Here is a 17,088-nt window from a genome sequence, read left to right as displayed (position 1 = left end):
GCAGGGGGGTGGGCTGGATGACTTGTGATCCCTAGTCCACAGGTGAGGGTTCCCTCTTTCCTCACTCCATTACCTCCCCTTCCCCCTCATGGTTGCCTGATGGTCTCTTTTCTGCTTATGCTGCCAGCAAAGCAGTTTGTGGGAGCTAGGCTAAGGCAGACAGGCTCACTGCACTTCTAAACATTTGCAGGCCAAGAAGGGGTCAGTCACCATGAGAAGAGGCTGCCATTTTCTGTGGCATCCCCATGGCAACAGGGACATTTGCTGCGGCCTACCGTCCTCGCCAAACGGAAAGATGGGGGGATAAGTGCCATCCTGGAGGACTGTAATTGATTGGCCTCCAATCCCAGGACCGAAATTATTATTATTATAACCCTCCGAAAGTCTCTTTCTCACTTTTCCCTTTCTTTCTTTCCTCCTCCATCTCTTCCTCTCTCTAATCTAGACGCCACCAAAAGGAGAAGATGTGCTCATTTATAAAAAAACAACCTGTCAGCACCTCAGTAATACCAGCCATTAAAAATACAGGAGACCTTTCTCCTAGCCGGCTCGGCTGAGGAATGAATAATGCCGGGTCAGGAAGCAAGAACAGGGTAGAAGAAATGAAAAAGGAGGAATCTGTCTCTTATGCTGGGGGGACCTTCTGAGGAACGGGTGATGGGGAGTTGGCAAAGGAGGTTTGCAAAAGACAGAGAAGGACTCAAGGCAGGACCGTTAGTGGTCGTATGGATCTTGCCTTCTGACCCCATTTCTTTGGATTTTCATTCCTCTCCATCTTTGGCCTGTGCTCAGACTACAAAATGTCTTACTTTTGACAGCACTTTCCATGCATTGAGTCTGAACAGGGATGACATGTAGAGAGACATTTTAAGGCAGGAGCATTCACAGTGATCAAATCAGAAGCCGGGAGGACTTTCGTAAGTCCGGGACTGTCCCCGGAAAATCGGGACACTGGGAGGGTATGCCATTTAGCTCTTTAAAGGTAAAGGGACCCCTGACCATTAGGTCCAGTTGTGGCCGACTCTGGGGTTGCGGTGCTCATCTCGCTTTACTGGCTGAGGGAGCCGATGTACAGCTTCAGGGTCATGTTGCCAGCATGATTAAGCCGCTTCTGGCGAACCAGAGCAGCGCACGGAAACGTCGTTTACCTTCCCGCCGGAGTGGTACCTATTTATCTACTTACGCTTTGACGTGCTTTTGAACTGCTAGGTTGGCAGGAGCAGGGACCGAGCAACAGGAGCTCACCCTGTCGTGGGGATTCGAACCACCAACCTTCTGATCGGCAAGTCCTAGGCTCTGTGGTTTAACCCACAGAGCCACCCGCAACCCTATTTAGCTCTTTAGACTCCCCCCCAAAAAAAAAAAATAAAGAGAAGATTGGATAGAACTGTGAATATTATTTGGACAGAACTGTAACATCAAAGCAGCAGCAAGAGAGAGGTCTGGATCCCTTTCTGAGCTCAAAACATGGGTACCCCCAACAAATTTTTTAAAAAAATTGGCTTTGTACAGTGGTGCCCCGCAAGACGAATGCCTCGCAAGACGGAAAACTCGCTAGACGAAAGAGTTTTCCGTTTTGGAGGTGCTTCGCAAAACGAATTTCCTATGGGCTTGCTTTGCAAGATGACAATGTCTTGCGAGTTCCTGCTGGTTTTTTTTCCTTTCCCCCCCCCCTTTTTCTAAGCCGCTAAGCCGCTTATCAGCTGATCCGATCAGCAGATAAGCCGCTAAAAGCCGCTAATAGCGCTAATCCGCTAATCCGGCAATGGGCTTGCTTCGCAAGACGAAAAAACCGCTAGACGAAGAGAATCACAGAACGGATTCTTTTCGTCTTGCGAGGCACCACTGTAATTTGGAACTAATGTGATTTGATTGGTCTGTTAATAAAAATTATATTTTTTAAAAAAAAATAAAGACTCCCCCCAAAAAACTGAGGGGTAGGACGCCTCTGTATGAAGGGCCTGGTGGAGTCATTTCCCCACTGATGTCCACCCAAACAAAGCTGGGAATTATTCAAAAGGTTGGAGAGGTTTTTTTTCTGGGTGCATGGATTTCTGAGTCTGCCCAGGCCCCGAGGGACCAACGGCTCAGCCGCCGTGTGGGGCTGGCTGATGGGAGTTGTAGTCCAAAACAGCTGGAGGGTGCCGGGTTGGCGAAGGCCGCCCCAGAACGGCTCGTTCATTCCCCGCTCCCCTCGCCGGCTTGTCAGCACAGCCGGATTAGCTGATGAACTGGAGGGCTTGAAGCCTCGTCAAGAGCGAGAAAATCAATAGCAATTTATGCCTCTTTGGAGCCTGGCAGACCCAGGGACAGGCGGAGGGAAGCGACACAGATGAAGTGCAGGCGGGAAGAGAGGAGATGTTCCTGCAGCAGCTCAGCTCATCTCCTCCCCAAACTCCTCAACCTACGTTCGGAAAAGGCAGCGTTTCCTCGGGGAAGGGCCTCCGCTCAGTGTGCACAGAACTGGCTTTGCATGCAGAAGGTTCAAACCCCAGCAGCAGGTAGGGCTGGGAGTGCTTCCTGTCTGAAGTTCTGGAGACCTGCTGCCAGTCCGTGCTGGCAATACTGGGGTTTGATGGAGCAATCTTCAAGCTCCTTATAAGGAAGCTTCCCTTGTCCCTTATTTTTTTAATTTTTTATTCAAAATTATAACAAGACATATTATCCAAAAACATATCATCCTTGTCCCCCCCCCATTTTTCCTCCCTCCCCCCCTCCCACACAAAACCCACCCAGCTTCCCTCAGTTCCAGTCTTTGGTTTCTCCAAGAATGCTGTTTTCTGCATGTTACAAAGTTGTATAGATCCTCAAACTATTTAGCTGATTATTATCAATAAAAAACCTGACGGGTAGTCCAGTTCGCTTTGTTGCGTCTCCAGATACTTTGTAAAGGGTTCCCATTCATCCTTAAAGTCACAGTTATCCTTGTCCCGTAGCTTGTATGTCAGTTTTGCCAGTTCTGCGTAGTCCATCAATTTTTCTTGCTACCAGAACTCTCGCGGCCGTTGTCACATACATGAAGATGTTTTTCAGCTTTTTTGGCAGGTCTTTCCCTACAATCCCCAACAAAAATGCCTTGGGGGTTTTTTAATGGTTGGAACATTATCTTCAATTCGTTGTATATCATTTCCCAATTTTTTAAAATTACTTTACAATCCCACCACATATGATAAAATGTCCCCTCCTTTTCCTTACACTTCCAACATATATTTGAACTAGTTTTGTACATTTTTCCCTAACTGCACTGGTGTTGTGTACCATCTGTACATCATCTTCATGTAATTCTCCTTCAATAGGGAACAATCTGTAAATTTTAAATCAGTTTTCCATACTTTAACCTAATCTTCCATTATAATCTTGTGACCTACATCTTGTGCCCATTTAATCATAACTGATTTTACCTCTTCATCTTTCGTCTCCCATTGTAATAGTATGCTGTATGCAGCCTTCAGTAATTTCACTTTCACTTCAATCACTTCCATTTGAAACCTGGATCTAGTATAACTAAATCCTTTCTTGCTGTCTTCTTTATGTGTTTCATATTTGTTGTTGTTTAGTCGTTTAGTCGTGTCCGACTCTTCGTGACCCCATGGACCAGAGCATGCCAGGCACTCCTGTCTTCCACTGCCTCCCGCAGTTTGGTCAAACTCATGTTTGTAGCTTCGAGAACACTGTCCCACCATCTCATCCTCTGTCGTCCCCTTCTCTTTGTGCCCTCCATCTTTCCCAACATCAGGGTCTTTTCCAGGGAGTCTTCTCTTCTCCTGAGGTGGCCAAAGTCTTGGAGCCTCAGCTTCAGGATCTGTCCTTCCAGTGAGCACTCAGGGCTGATTTCCTTCAAAATGGATACGTTTGATCTTCTTGCAGTCCATGGGACTCTCAAGAGTCTCCTCCAGCACCAGAATTCAAAAGCATCAATTCTTCGGCGATCAGCCTTCTTTATGGTCCAGCTCTCACTTCCATACATCACTGCTGGGAAAACCATGGCTTTAACTATACGGACCTTTGTTGGTAAGGTGATGTCTCTGCTTTTTAAGATGCTGTCTAGGTTTGTCATTGCTTTTCTCCCAAGAAGCAGGTGTCTTTTAATTTCGTGTCTGCTGTCACCATCTGCAGTGATCATGGAGCCCAGGAAAGTAAAATCTCTCACTGCCTCCATTTCTTCCCCTTCTATTTACCAGGAGGTGATGGGCCCAGTGTTTTATATAGCTTCCCTTGTTTCATATAGCTTCCCTTGTCCCTAAGCCGCATGCAAAACAACGAATGCTGCTTATCACCAGAGCAGCCTGTTTCCAGGCTGATTCACGCCATGGATAGTCCCAGCCTTTACCATATGTGGTGGGAATGTAGAGAAATTAAAAAGTTCTGGGAAATGATATATAACGAGTTGAAAAACACCAAAGGCATTTCTGTTAGGGATTGTAGGGAAAGACCTGCCAAGGAAAACAAAGAATTAATTATGTACGCGACAATGGCGGCAAGAGTCTTATTACCACAAGGATGGAAGAACGAGGAAATCCCGACAAAAGAACAGTGGCAAGAGAAATTGATGAATTATGCAGAACTGGCGAGATTGACATACAAATTGCAAGACAAGGACAACTGTGACTTTAAAGAAGAATGAGGACTTTTTACAAACTACTTAAAAAAACAACAAAATGAGTTGGACTCCTTGGCAGGCTTTGAATAAACATACACAATTTTTTTTATTGTTAACATAATAGATAGATAATTTAAGGATCTTTATAATTTATAGTATGCAGAAAACAACGTGTGCTGAAAAATCAGAGAGAGGAGCTGAGGGAAGTCTTGGGGGGAGGGGGAAAATGGCAGGGGGAATTGATGAAGATGATATGTTGTGATAATTTGTTATGTTAAAATTATTAATAAAAATTATTTTTAAAAAAATATAGAGAGTCCCTGCCAGTCCGAGTTGGCAATACTGAGGCAGATGGGCCATACTACGGCAGCTTCCGGTGTTCTCTGCTGCTGCTGCTGCCCCACACTGACCCCCTGTCCTGCTGGTGCAATAATGACCCACGGTCAGGTTTCAAGACCAAGGAAGGTCGTGCATGGCAGGTGATAGGAAGCGATGGCCGCTGTCATCTCCAGCCCAGAATAGCTGACCATCAACAACATTGGACCATTGAGCCTATTCAGGTTTTTAAAGGTAAAGGGACCCCTGACCATTAGGTCCAGTCATGACCAACTGGGGTTGTGGCACTCATCTCGCTTTATTGGCCGAGGGAGCCGGCGTACAGCTTCCGGGTCATGTGGCCAGCATTACTAAGCTGCTCTTGGCGACCCGGGGCAGTGCATGGAAACGCCGTTTACTTTCCCGCCAGAGCGGTACCTATTTATCTACTTGCACTTTGATGTGCTTTCAAACTGTTAGGCTGGCAGGAGCAGGGACCGAGCAATGGGAGCTCACCCGTCGCGGGGGTTCGAACCGCTGACCTTCTGATCGGCAAGTCCTAGGCTCTGTGGTTTAACCCACAGTGCCACCCACATCCCATTCAGGTTTCTAGACCATAGTAATTACCGCATTTTTCTGTCTATAAGACGCCTCCATGTATAAGACACCCCCTATTTGGGGGGATTCATATTTAAGAAAATCCACCCTCGGCACTATCCGCGTATAAGACGCACCCTAGTTTTTGACATTATTTTTTTAGGGGGAAAACCTAGTCTTATACACAGAAAAATACGGTAATTGATTAAACCATAAGGAGAGAAAGAAGGGGAGTCTCAACTTTCTCACTCAGCTCATTTGGCTCCAGTCCCAGCCTTTAAAACAAGCTCTCTCTCTCTCTCTCTCTCTCTCTCTCTCTCTCTCTCTCTCTCTCACACACACACACACACACACACCCTAAAATGTTTGGATAGATGCCTAGGAAAAGGCAGCTCAAAATTATTGCTTTAATTTATGGAGTGCCAGTTTGGAGGAAAGCTTTTCAGACGAAATTTCTCTTTAAAGGTGTAATGCATAAAATTGCAGCCCTCCTCTCTCACACACTTGATCTAATAAAATGTCTATATTTTTAATTATGTGGCGACTGGCGGGGGGGGGGAGAGTCTTGGCCAGCCCGGAGAAGGGATCGTTTTAAATGAAAAAGTAAAAGAAACCAGAGCTCTTGATCGCTTTGATAATCTGCCCCCAGCTTAGCTTTTAGCATTGGGGGAGCGGGCGAAGGAAGTGGAAACTGTGGAGAAAGATGTTGTGGGACATGTGACTGAGGGGATTCCGAGTGTGGTCAATGCATGAGTAGGCAAACTAAGGCCCAGGGGCCGGATCCGGCCCAATCATCTTCTCAATCCGGCCCACGGACGGTCCGAGAATCAGCATGTTTTTCCATGAGTAGAATGTGTCCTTGTATTTAAAATGCATCTCTGGGTTATTTGTGGGGCACAGGAATTTGTTCATTTTCCCCAAAAAATATAGTCCGGTCCCCCACTTGACCACTCAGCACCTTTCGATACCCATTTGAGCCGACTTACTGGGGTGACTGGGACACGGGTGGTGCTGTTGGTTAAACCACAGAGCCTAGGGCTTGCCGATCAGAAGGTCGGTGGCTCGAATCCCCGTTGCTCGGTCCCTGCTCCTGCCCACCTAGCAGTTCGAAAGCACGTCAAAGTGCAAGTAGATAAATAGGTACCACTCTGGCGGGAAGGTAAATGCCATTTCTGTGCGCTACTCTGGTTCGCCAGAAGCAGCTTAGTCATGCTGGCCACATGGCCCAGAAGCTGTCTGCGGACAAACACCAGCTCCCTCGGCCTATAGAGCGAGATGAGTGCCGCAACCTCAGAGTCGGTCATGACTGGACCTAATGGTCAGGGGTCCCTTTACCTTTACCTACTGGGGTGAGTATAGGGAGGCAAAGTTTCACGGGGCTCTGGACCCTATATCCTGGGTTGGCTTCAGAGAACAGCATTAGGTGAAGGCCTTTGGGCCCCCGGAAGGCATGCTGTGGGCAGACACAGGGTACCACCTTGTCCCCAATGCTATTTAACACCCCCAGGCATCCTCCCACTTAAGCCGGGACCTGCTCCACAAAGGCCCACGGTGTGCTGGGAAACTGTTAAATAATTCAATTCCAACCTGTCCGCCTCGCTTTTGCTGACCCAGGAGGGAAAAATAAATAAATAGAAGCATTCTGGGAAATGATATATAATGAATCAAGGGGGAGAAATGTTTAAAAAAAACTTTTATTTTTTAAAAAAAACAAAAAGTCACAGGCTTTTCTATCAGGAATTGTAGGTGCTGAAATTCTAAGCAAGCAGAAAAGACTTTTCAAGTATGTGACGACAGCTGTGCGTATGTTATTGTCCCAGAGATGGAAAGAAGATAAAGTCCCTATCAGAGAAGAATGGCAGACAAAGCAGATGGACTATGCTGAAATGGCAAAAATGACCAGAAAGCTTAGGAACCAGGAAGACCAAAATTTAAAAAAGGAATGGGGGAAAATTATAACTTATCTTGAAGACCACTGTAAGCAGTTGAAAACGTTAGCAGGACTGCAGTAACACTCATGGTATAACAAGAACTATGGACGCAATGGAGTTATAAATATTTGGATTATTAAAAAAAGAGAGAGAGAGACGCTGTAGAAAAGGTTTAACAACAGAACCCACAGAGGGGAAGGGGGAAAGTACAGAGATTTGGAGGAATCTTGTAACTTTGGATGTGTTGCGATATGATTATAAATTTAAATATGTAAAACCAAATTTTAAAAAATACATTGAACAAGCAAGGAAAGAAGCAGCATTGTTTACTTACACTGTTTCGTCATCTTTGAACTCCAGCTCCCCGCAGGAGTCTTCATAGTCCACTCCCCCTCCTCGCGCCGTCCCTTCCACCGTCTGGTAGGGGACCATGACCGTCCCACGGGCCCCCGAGCTGCGGATGACTTTGACCTCCAGGGTCCCTTGACACTCGCTGACTCTCAATAGTTTATCCTGGAAGGTGAAGATGCCGGCGTGGTCATCGTCCAAAATGGTCACGGTGGCCACCAGCGGCGCCACGAGCCTGCCCTTGGGGTGGTCAGCTGAATCAGACTCAAACATGCCCTCTGCATCCCCCACCCGCAGGTTGAGCAGCCGGACGAAGAAGTGCTCATCTTCCTCAAAGATGTCATCATCGATGATGCCAATCTTCAGCTCTTTCTGCGTCTCACCGGGCTTGAAGATCAGCGTCCCCTCGCTGAACTCGTAGTCGGAGCCCGCCTTGGCCGAGCCGTCCTCCGTCTTGTAGTCCACGTAGAAGGTGTTGTAGGTGTCGCCGCCCTGCTGGCAAGCCACGGTCAACGTGACCGAGCCGCAGTTCTCCAGGCAGTGGTACATGCACGGCTCAAAGAAGATCTTACTGTAGTTCTCTTCTGCCTCTGCTTCTGAAGGCACCTCCAGCAGGTTCACGGACTTCTTGGAGAACTCGGAGACGTGCTTCTTGAGGATGTTCCCTGCCCCTGTCATCATCCGCGTGGCCTGGATGCGGTAGAAAGCCCGGCTTTTCTGCTGGTGCAACAGGGCGTAATAGTTGGCCATCTCAACCAACTGGTCCAGCTCCTTGTCTGGGTGCTTCTGCTTGAGGTCTTTGAGGATCTGGATGACCTCCTTGCGGCTCTCGTCCAGCTCCTTCTCCTCCTGGGTGGTGATGGGGAGCGGGGCCACCGAGGCCGCGCTCCCATCCACAAAGACGCTCTCCCGGTGGTCATTGCCCACGAAGCTGCCGTCCATCTCTATCCCCTTGGGGAACTCGCCCTCCGTGCCGATGATGATGCCACTGCGAGGATCCGCCCGATATCTCTTGTAGACGTACTTGTAGAAGAGCAGCCGCTTGTCCGCCATCCAGGCGAAGACCACGCAGACCGGGAAGAAGACGAGGGTCAGCAAGGCCTCCCACACTTGCACAATCCCCGGTGAGAAGACGGCCAAGATCAGGTACAACCAGATGTAGGCGAAGATGCTCCAGGAAGCCGTGACGAAGAACACCCTCAGGTGCTTGATCTTGCGGCTCTCGCCGTTGGGGATAACATAGACGCACACGGCAATGACCACAAACATGTTGAAGGCCGCGCTGCCCACGATGGTGCCAGGACCCAACTCGCCGGCTTGGAAGTTGTGGCCGCAGACCTCAATCACCGAGAGGAGGATCTCCGGCGCCGACGAACCCAAAGCCATGAGGGTGAGGTTGGAGACCGTCTCGTTCCAGATCCTCACGGTTCCAATGCTGGTCTCGCCGTTGGACTTGGTGATGGTGATCTCCTTCTCCTTGGAGGTGATGACCTCGATAGATGCCATGAAGCGGTCGGCGATGATGGAGACTCCCAGGAACATGTACATCATGGCAACGAAGTAGACGATGGCCCTGGCAGCCTTGTCGCCGAAGGATGGGTTGTCCGGCTGCCAGACGGGGAGCAACACTCCCGGTTGACATTTGTTGGACCCTTCGCAGCTGCTATTGGCCTTTGTCTTGGCATCGTAGGCTCCGGTCCAGGAGGTGTTCTCGGCGAAGACGGCCGAGGCCACCAAGACTTTGGCAAAAGCGCAAGAGGTAAGCCACCACCCCCAATGCGACGGCAACATCCTCCTCGGGCAGTTCAGGCCAACAGGATCTGAAAGACAGCAAGTGATAGTCACTTTTAGATGCATGACAGAATGAAATTCAAGAACACAGAATTTTCATCTTGGGAAAAGCTACGGAGGGAGGGTTTAAAATTTACAACATGCTGTGCATTGAAGGAGACATATGGAGATGATGTCTCGGTGGGACTCGAACCCACCACCCTTAGATTAAGAGTCTTATGCTCTATCAACTGAGCTATCTGCTTTGCTCTAACTGTTATCCCTGTTTTACATACATGATAAAGCGAAATAAACATTCTTTACGCAAAACCATGATATATGCATCTTTATGCACCGCTCCATCTAGCATATGCATTGTTCTGCGCCTTGCTTGGTGGCAGAACTGCCTTGCAAAATTTGCAGAAGTGCACATTTTGAAGAACGGCGCTCTTTCAGTTTGCAGATTGCTTCAGAAAGTGCAAATTAGGTGTGTTCTCAAGCTGAATTGAATTCACACACACAAACACAACCCTAAAGGGAAGGCAGCGGGGAACTTTGCTCCTATTCCTGCCTGCATCAGTTATTGTTATCAGTGAATAACAAAATTATTATTATTATTATTATTATTATTATTATTATTATTATTATTATTAGTCTCCCTCTGCTTGTTTATTGCATTTGACCGTACGATTATCCTGGGACCCTTTGCAAAACACATGCATGACTACTCAGAAACAGTCCTTCCTTAATAATAACAACAACAACAACAACAACAACAACTTTATTATTTATACCCCACCTATCTGGCTGCGTTGCCCCAGCCACTCTGGGAGGCTTCCAACACATACTTACTTAGGGATCATTAGGCAAGGAACTGAAAATAAAACTGCCAAGAGCGTAATGTCCTTATACAAATCTATGGTGCGACCACACTTGGAATACTGTGGGGTTCTGGTTGCCTCGCCTCAAAAAGGGTACTGAAGAGCTGGAAAAGCTTTAGGAAAGGGCAAGAAAAATGGTCAGGGGGTGGAGCAAGTCCCTCATGGGGGAAAGTTGCAGTGTTTGAGGCTTTTTTGCTTTAGAGAAAGGGTGAGCAAAGGGGGAGATGATAGACGTGATTCTTTATGGTCCAGCTCACTATGCATACTGAGAGCTGGACCATAAAGAAGGCTGATTGCCGAAGAATGGATGCTTTTGAATTCTGGTGCTGGAGGAGACTCTTGAGAGTCCTATGGACTGCAAGAAGATCAAACTGATCCATTCTGAAGGAAATCAGCCCTGAGTGCTCACTGGAAGGACAGATCCTGAAGCTGAGGCTCCAATACTGCAATATGCAGCTGTCCCAAACGGGGACTGAACCTGCAACTTTGGCCTTACTGGAACCACACTCTAACCAGCTGAGTTCTTGCGGAAGGGGTTAGAAAGGTCCAGGATCATATGAACTATAAAATGACGCATAATTTGAAATGCTAGCCCCAGCAATGAGAGTGTAATATTTATGAAATTGGATAACAATACTGAAGGAATCAAAGTTTAAATGTTAAAAATGATAATATGTTTTGTTTTCAGAGTAAATGGACAATAAGGGATTTAAACTTAAACTGCAATTGAAAGTACCAAAGAAACACATGAAACAAGGTTACAGTTTGCTGATAAATTTATTGTTAAGAATGCATTGTGCGGGAGATGTGGGGAAGTCCGATAGAAAGTTGAAATAAGCTGTTGAAGGGTTATGACTTTTTTTTATCTTCTTTTTATTTCTTTTCTTTTTTCTTCTTCTGTTTTCTGTCTGTGCCTGAAAAAATGCAATAAAAACTATTTTTTAAAAAAAAAGAAAGGTCCAGGATCAGATCTGGACCTTTTTATCTCTCCTGGGCAGTGCGGCAAGCACACTTCCAAGGGAAACTGACATATGGTTGTCAAGCCTCTGCTTAAAGACCTCCAAAGTAGGAGACTCCACCACACTCCTTGGCAGCAAATTCCACTGTCGAACAGCTCTCACTGTCAGGAAGTTCTTCCTAATGTTTAGGTGGAATCTAGGTGGAATTTAGGGAAGGGACTGTTTTGCTCTGAGACCACTGCAGGCTTTTGTTTCAATCAAACCCCTCTCCCCACACCAGCTTGGAGAACATTGCTTCCCTGCCCCCTCCCCCCCTCCCGACTGCCTCTCCTCCTGCGTTGGACCCTTCAACAGAACAGACGGATCCTTACCAACGACAGCCCACATACAAGCATAGTTCCATTCACCAACCTCCTGGGCGAGATAAAATCTATTTCTATTTTTAATTCCCAAACAGAACGAAGGCTGAAAAACACCAGGCACGGATTGCAGAAAAGCAGGGGGGAGGGGGGAGGGGAGCTCCATACAGCAAAGGCTTGCTTCTTCGGCCACAGAGGGCAGGGAGGTCCGAGTTCAAATCCTGCCTTAGACATGAAGTCATGGCGTGGCCTAGACAAAGCTCACACCCTCTCGGCACCTGTGTAAAATAATGAGTCACCTGCCACCTAAAGTAAGTTGCAACATGTGGGACTTAATGGCACATCACATTGAAATGTGTAGTTTGCAGGTGTCCTCGGCATTTTGCATGCGCGCACACACATGTTCATACTGAGCCCGGGCGCAGTAGTTTTCCTCAAGAGCGCAGCACAATTGCCATGAAAGCATCACACAAAAACACATTGTGCAGCAATTAGCTACACAATGGGGAGGGTCTTGGTGTAAATCAGTCCCCCTACTGCACTCAATACACACACACACCCTGATGACGCTGAACTGCAACTCCCATTTGCAGCAGCACAACCGGACGCCTTCCTCTGCCCCAGCTGCAACAAAACATGTCTCTCCTGTATCGGTCTCTACAGCCACAGCAGGCGCTTTAATTCTCCAGCCGTTTGACTTCACCCCCAAAGGCGTACCCCTCCATTATCTCCCAAGACAGACGGATTCCAACAACTCCCATCAACCCCCGGAAGCACAGCCAATGGCCAGGGATGGTGGGTTTTGTAGTTCAGCAACATGCAGAGGACCAAAGGTGTTTTTTTAATTCAATATATCTCCCCTGCCCTCCAACAGAGGGTATTTCCATCAGGCCATCTCAGAGCACAGGTTTTGATGAGGAACAGGGTGCTTGCTGAGCAGATGGAACGAGGACCATGAGCTTTTCAACAGACCATGGATGCCACGCCTTCAAACCTTGATGTGACAACACTAGTGAGCGATCGTCACCTGTGCTACGAAAAGCTTGAGGCACTGATCACTGCTCATCATGTAAGGCAATAGGGCAGGCCAACTGGGGTCAGCTGGCAACCGTGGAACCAAAGACCACAGCCACGTTATACAGTTAAATAATAATAATAATAATAATAAATAATAATAATTTTTTATTTATACCCCGCCCTTCCCGGTTCAGGAAACCAGGCTCAGGGCAGCTAACAACAAATTTAAAACACTTAATTGATGCTACAAAAAAACCCAGCATAAAATACGGTATAAAGCGTAAATAACAATAAAATCAAGAATCAATTTAGGGGGGAAATCCATCCAATAAACATTAGATGATCACCAGGGCTAGCTGGCTAAGTTAGTCCTCTTTGGCCCAGCGAGGAGACCAGGGGAGAATTAGCTGTGGGATCCCAGAGTGGGTGATCTTCATAAAAAGGGGATGGGGAGGGAAGGAAGGGGAATAAAAGATCAGGCTAAATTCAGATTGAAAGCCAGGCGGAATAGCTCTGTCTTACAGGCCCTGTGGAAGGAAGTTAAATCTTGCAGGGCCCTGGTCTCCTGGGACAGAGCATTCCACCAGGTCGGAGCAATCACTGAGAAGGCCCTGGCCCTGGTGGAGGATAGTCTGACTTCCTTAGGGCCTGGGACCTCTAAACTATGATTATTCATGGACCTTAGGGGCAGACCAGGAGAGGCAGTCCGTAAGAAGAAGATGGCTTCCTGCAAAAACAAAAATAACAACCCAGACCTTGGGAATTGTAGTTTACCCACTTGGAGAGCCACCGTTCCAATCACCCTTAGCAAACTAGAGTCCCCAGGATTCTTAAGTGGGAGGAGTCATGTGCATTAAATTTATGGTGTATTTGGGACCAAGCAAGGTGGACGCAGGTGGCGCTGTGGGTTAAACCACAGAACCTAGGGCTTGGCAATCAGAAGGTCGGCGGTTCGAATCCCCGTGACGGGGTGAGCTCCCATTGCTGGGTCCCTGCTCCTGCCAACCTAGCAGTTTGAAAGCATGTCAAAGTGCAAGTAGATAAATAGGTACCGCTCCGGTGGGAAGGTAAACGGCGTTTCCGTGCGCTGCTCTGGTTCGCCAGAAGCAGCTTAGTCCTGCTGGCCACATGACCCGGAAGCTGTACGCCGGCTCCCTCGGCCAGTAAAGCGAGATGAGCGCCTCAACCCCAGAGTTGTCTGCAACTGGACCTAATGGTCCGGGGTCCCTTTACCTTTACCTTTAAGGTGGGTCTCTGCTGAACATCTCTCTCACAAACCGGAGCCATAGTGAGCGCCACCAGATTTTATTCTTCTAGCTATAAAATGCACAGTTGAAATTATAATCTGGCGCACAAAAGTGCCCCCTGAAAACCTTAGTGCCTTCACAGACTGGCTGGATTGACTCTCTCTTTCTGCCTGTCTCTCTCTCATCTCTGTCCCCTGGTCAATTATGATGCGCGGCTCCCTCTAATTTACTCCCTATATTCCGCCAGAGTGGGAATGAACGAGGACTTCCAGCAGAGATTCTCCAGCTAACCCGCCGGGGTCAAGTCTCTTTAGATGCCGAAACAGGGGGCAGGTGGCTGATTCAATTATCTCTAGTTGAGCGAGGGAGGAGAGAAGCTTGCTGGATGTAGCAGTAGCTTTTGCATAATTCGCACAGCTCCAGCCTTTCCCGGGAGAGAGTGGGTTGGAAGTGCAGAAAACGGAGAAAAACCTGGGTGCCTTTTCCTCCCAAGGAAAAACGCAGAAAATCCCACTGCATGGACAGGCCGGCGTCAATTGCACAACTCTCAATTGCCAATGTTTCAATCCGCCTCTGGGCTTATGCCCTTCATGGGAGCTTGAAGCATTAGCAGGCATTCGTGATGATCTCCATTGCTGTGAAAGGCTCATGTGCATATGCAACTCGTTTGTTGTTGTTTAGTCGTTTAGTGGTGTCCGCCTCTTCGCGACCCCCTGGACCAGAGCACGCCAGGCACTCCTGTCTTCCACTGCCTCCCGCAGTTTGGTCAAACTCATGCTGGTAGCTTCGAGAACACTGTCCAACCATCTCACCCTCTGTCGTCTCCTTCTTCTTGTGCCCTCCATCTTTCCCACCATCAGGGTCTTTTCCAGGGAGTCTTCTCTTCTCATAAGGTGGCCAAAGTCTTGGAGCCTCAGCTTCAGGATCTGTCCTTCCAGTGAGCACTCAGGGCTGATTTCCTTCAGAATGGAGAGGTTTGATCTTCTAGCAGTCCATGGGCCTCTCAAGAGTCTCCTCCAGCACCAGAATTCAAAAGCATCAATTCTTTGGCCATCAGCCTCCTTTATGGTCCAGCTCTCACTTCCATACATCACTACTGGGAAAACCATAGCTTGAACTATACGGACCTTTGTTGGCAAGATGATGTCTCTGCTTTTTAAGATGCTGTCTAGGTTTGTCATTGCTTTTCTCCCAAGAAGCAGGTGTCTTTTAATTTCGTGACTGCTGTCACCATCTGCAGTGATCATGGAGCCCAAGAAAGTAAAATCTCTCAATGCCTCCATTTCTTCCCCTTCTATTTGCCAGGAGGTGATGGGCCCAGTGGCCATGATCTTAGTCTTTTGATGTTGAGCTTCAGATCATATTTTGCGCTCTCCTCTTTCACCCTCATTGAAAGGTTCTTTAGTTCCTCCTCACTTTCTGCCATCAAGGTTGTGTCATTTGCTAGAAGACCTTTGAAGGCAGCCCTGTATAGGGAAGTTTTTTGGAAAGGGATGCTGGGCTAGGTGGGCTACTGGCCTGATCCTGCAGAGGCTCTTACTGTGTTCTTAATCTTCAACTGCTTGGTCTTCAGCATGCTAGGTTGCTGAAAAAGACACAGGAACAGTATGACGGGCGGCAGGGGGGAGAGATGGCAACCCTAGATGCAAGGAGCAGCCGCACAGAGACTCGGAGGTCTCTTTCTCCCTGTGCAGTCTCTGCTTGCCACACACATAAACGCACTTCCACTATCACTCCCCCCCCCCCCGGCAGTCTCTTGTCAGGCTCCTGGGCTCCACAAAAGCCGTTCCTGTATTCCTGGCAAGCCTCCGCCGCAGTCTTTGATATTCTCTTCACACGGCACCGTGGGCTCTTTCCGTTCCTGGCCTCCAGACCCCAGAGAGGGTTTTTCCTTGACTCAGCTGCTCTGCCAGCATCATTGAAATAAGCCCTGCCTGGGAGAATTACATCTTCCTCCAGCTCTGTTGGCTGCAGGACATTCCAGCTGCTGGGTTTCTTTCTTTTTTTGAATGCAATAAGGACTTGTCCACGTGTACCTTTGCTCTGCATTTCTCGGCAGAGGTCCGCTCTCTCTCTCTCTCTCTCTCTCTCTCTCTCTCTGCCTCTGTGCTTTCCCTGCACAAAGAGTTATTTGCCGCTGAATCGGAGCAAAGGCTATCTGCGGTAAAACCAAAATGCCATTTGTTCTGACTCAGGGCTGCTCCACCTCTCCTCTTGGGGGAAACTGCTCTTTAGCGCTCAATCGGAGCAAACAGCCATTCGTGTTTCCTCTGGATTGCTACCGTTTAGAGCTAAAGAGCAGGTTTTCCCTGGGAAAAGAGTGAGGCAAACGGGAAAACCACTCAGACCTGAGCCTAGAAAGTGCAGATTAAGCAGGAAACAACTTGGACACTTGCTTTCTAGGGATATGCGGAAGTGTAGACAATTCCCAAGTGTTAAAGAGTGGGCTTTCCTGGGGAACTCAGCTGGGGGGAGAAGGAGATGGACGCACACTGGAAAGTGTGCCTAGAAAGTATGGGGCAAAAGGTACAATGAGATCCTATTACAAGCAGTCTGCAGCATTTTCTGCCCTGCCTTTCTAAGGGACCTCTGTGGGCATCAGAGTCAAGAGGACCTGGTTCCCTCCAGAAGTTCATCTGATCCAGCTCCCAGCAGCCCCAGCGAATACGGCCAACACTCAGGGCTGGCAATAGGTGTGGTCCAGAAACATCTTGAAGATCCACAGTTTCCTGGCCTGGATCTGGGTGAACCCAGAAGCCCAGGTTTGATTTAGCAGTGCTGGACATATATGGTAAAAGGTAAAGGAAATGCCGTTTACCTTCCCACCGGAGTGGTACCTATTTATCTGCTTGCACTGGTGTGCTTTCAAACTGCTAGGTTGCCAGGAGCTGGGACCGAACAACGGGAGCTCACCCCGTTGTGGGGATTCGAACAGCTGACCTTCTGATCACCAAGCCCAGAGGCTCAGTGGTTTACACCACAGCGCCACCCATGTCCCGGACATATATGGTAGTCATCTTCAAATATCTGAAGGCCTGTCACATAGAATCATGGAATTGTAGAG

The 17,088-nt window shown here is 48.1% G+C and overlaps 1 protein-coding gene across 1 annotated transcript in view; it reads right to left on the bottom strand.

The window, feature by feature from the left end:
- The window catches only part of SLC8A2 (solute carrier family 8 member A2), a 137,189-nt gene that overhangs the window by 77,255 nt on the left and 42,846 nt on the right, over nucleotides 1-17,088 (bottom strand). Inside the window, exon 2 of the mRNA XM_082230986.1 lies at nucleotides 7,778-9,611. Coding sequence (XP_082087112.1) covers nucleotides 7,778-9,582 — 1,805 coding nt within the window. The 5' untranslated portion in view covers nucleotides 9,583-9,611. The remainder of the gene's footprint in view (nucleotides 1-7,777; nucleotides 9,612-17,088) is intronic.

This window comes from Podarcis vaucheri (assembly GCF_965113315.1).
Source record: "Podarcis vaucheri genome assembly, chromosome: 7".
NCBI lineage: Eukaryota > Metazoa > Chordata > Lepidosauria > Squamata > Lacertidae > Podarcis > Podarcis vaucheri.
This window is presented reverse-complemented; position numbering and strand designations above follow the sequence as displayed.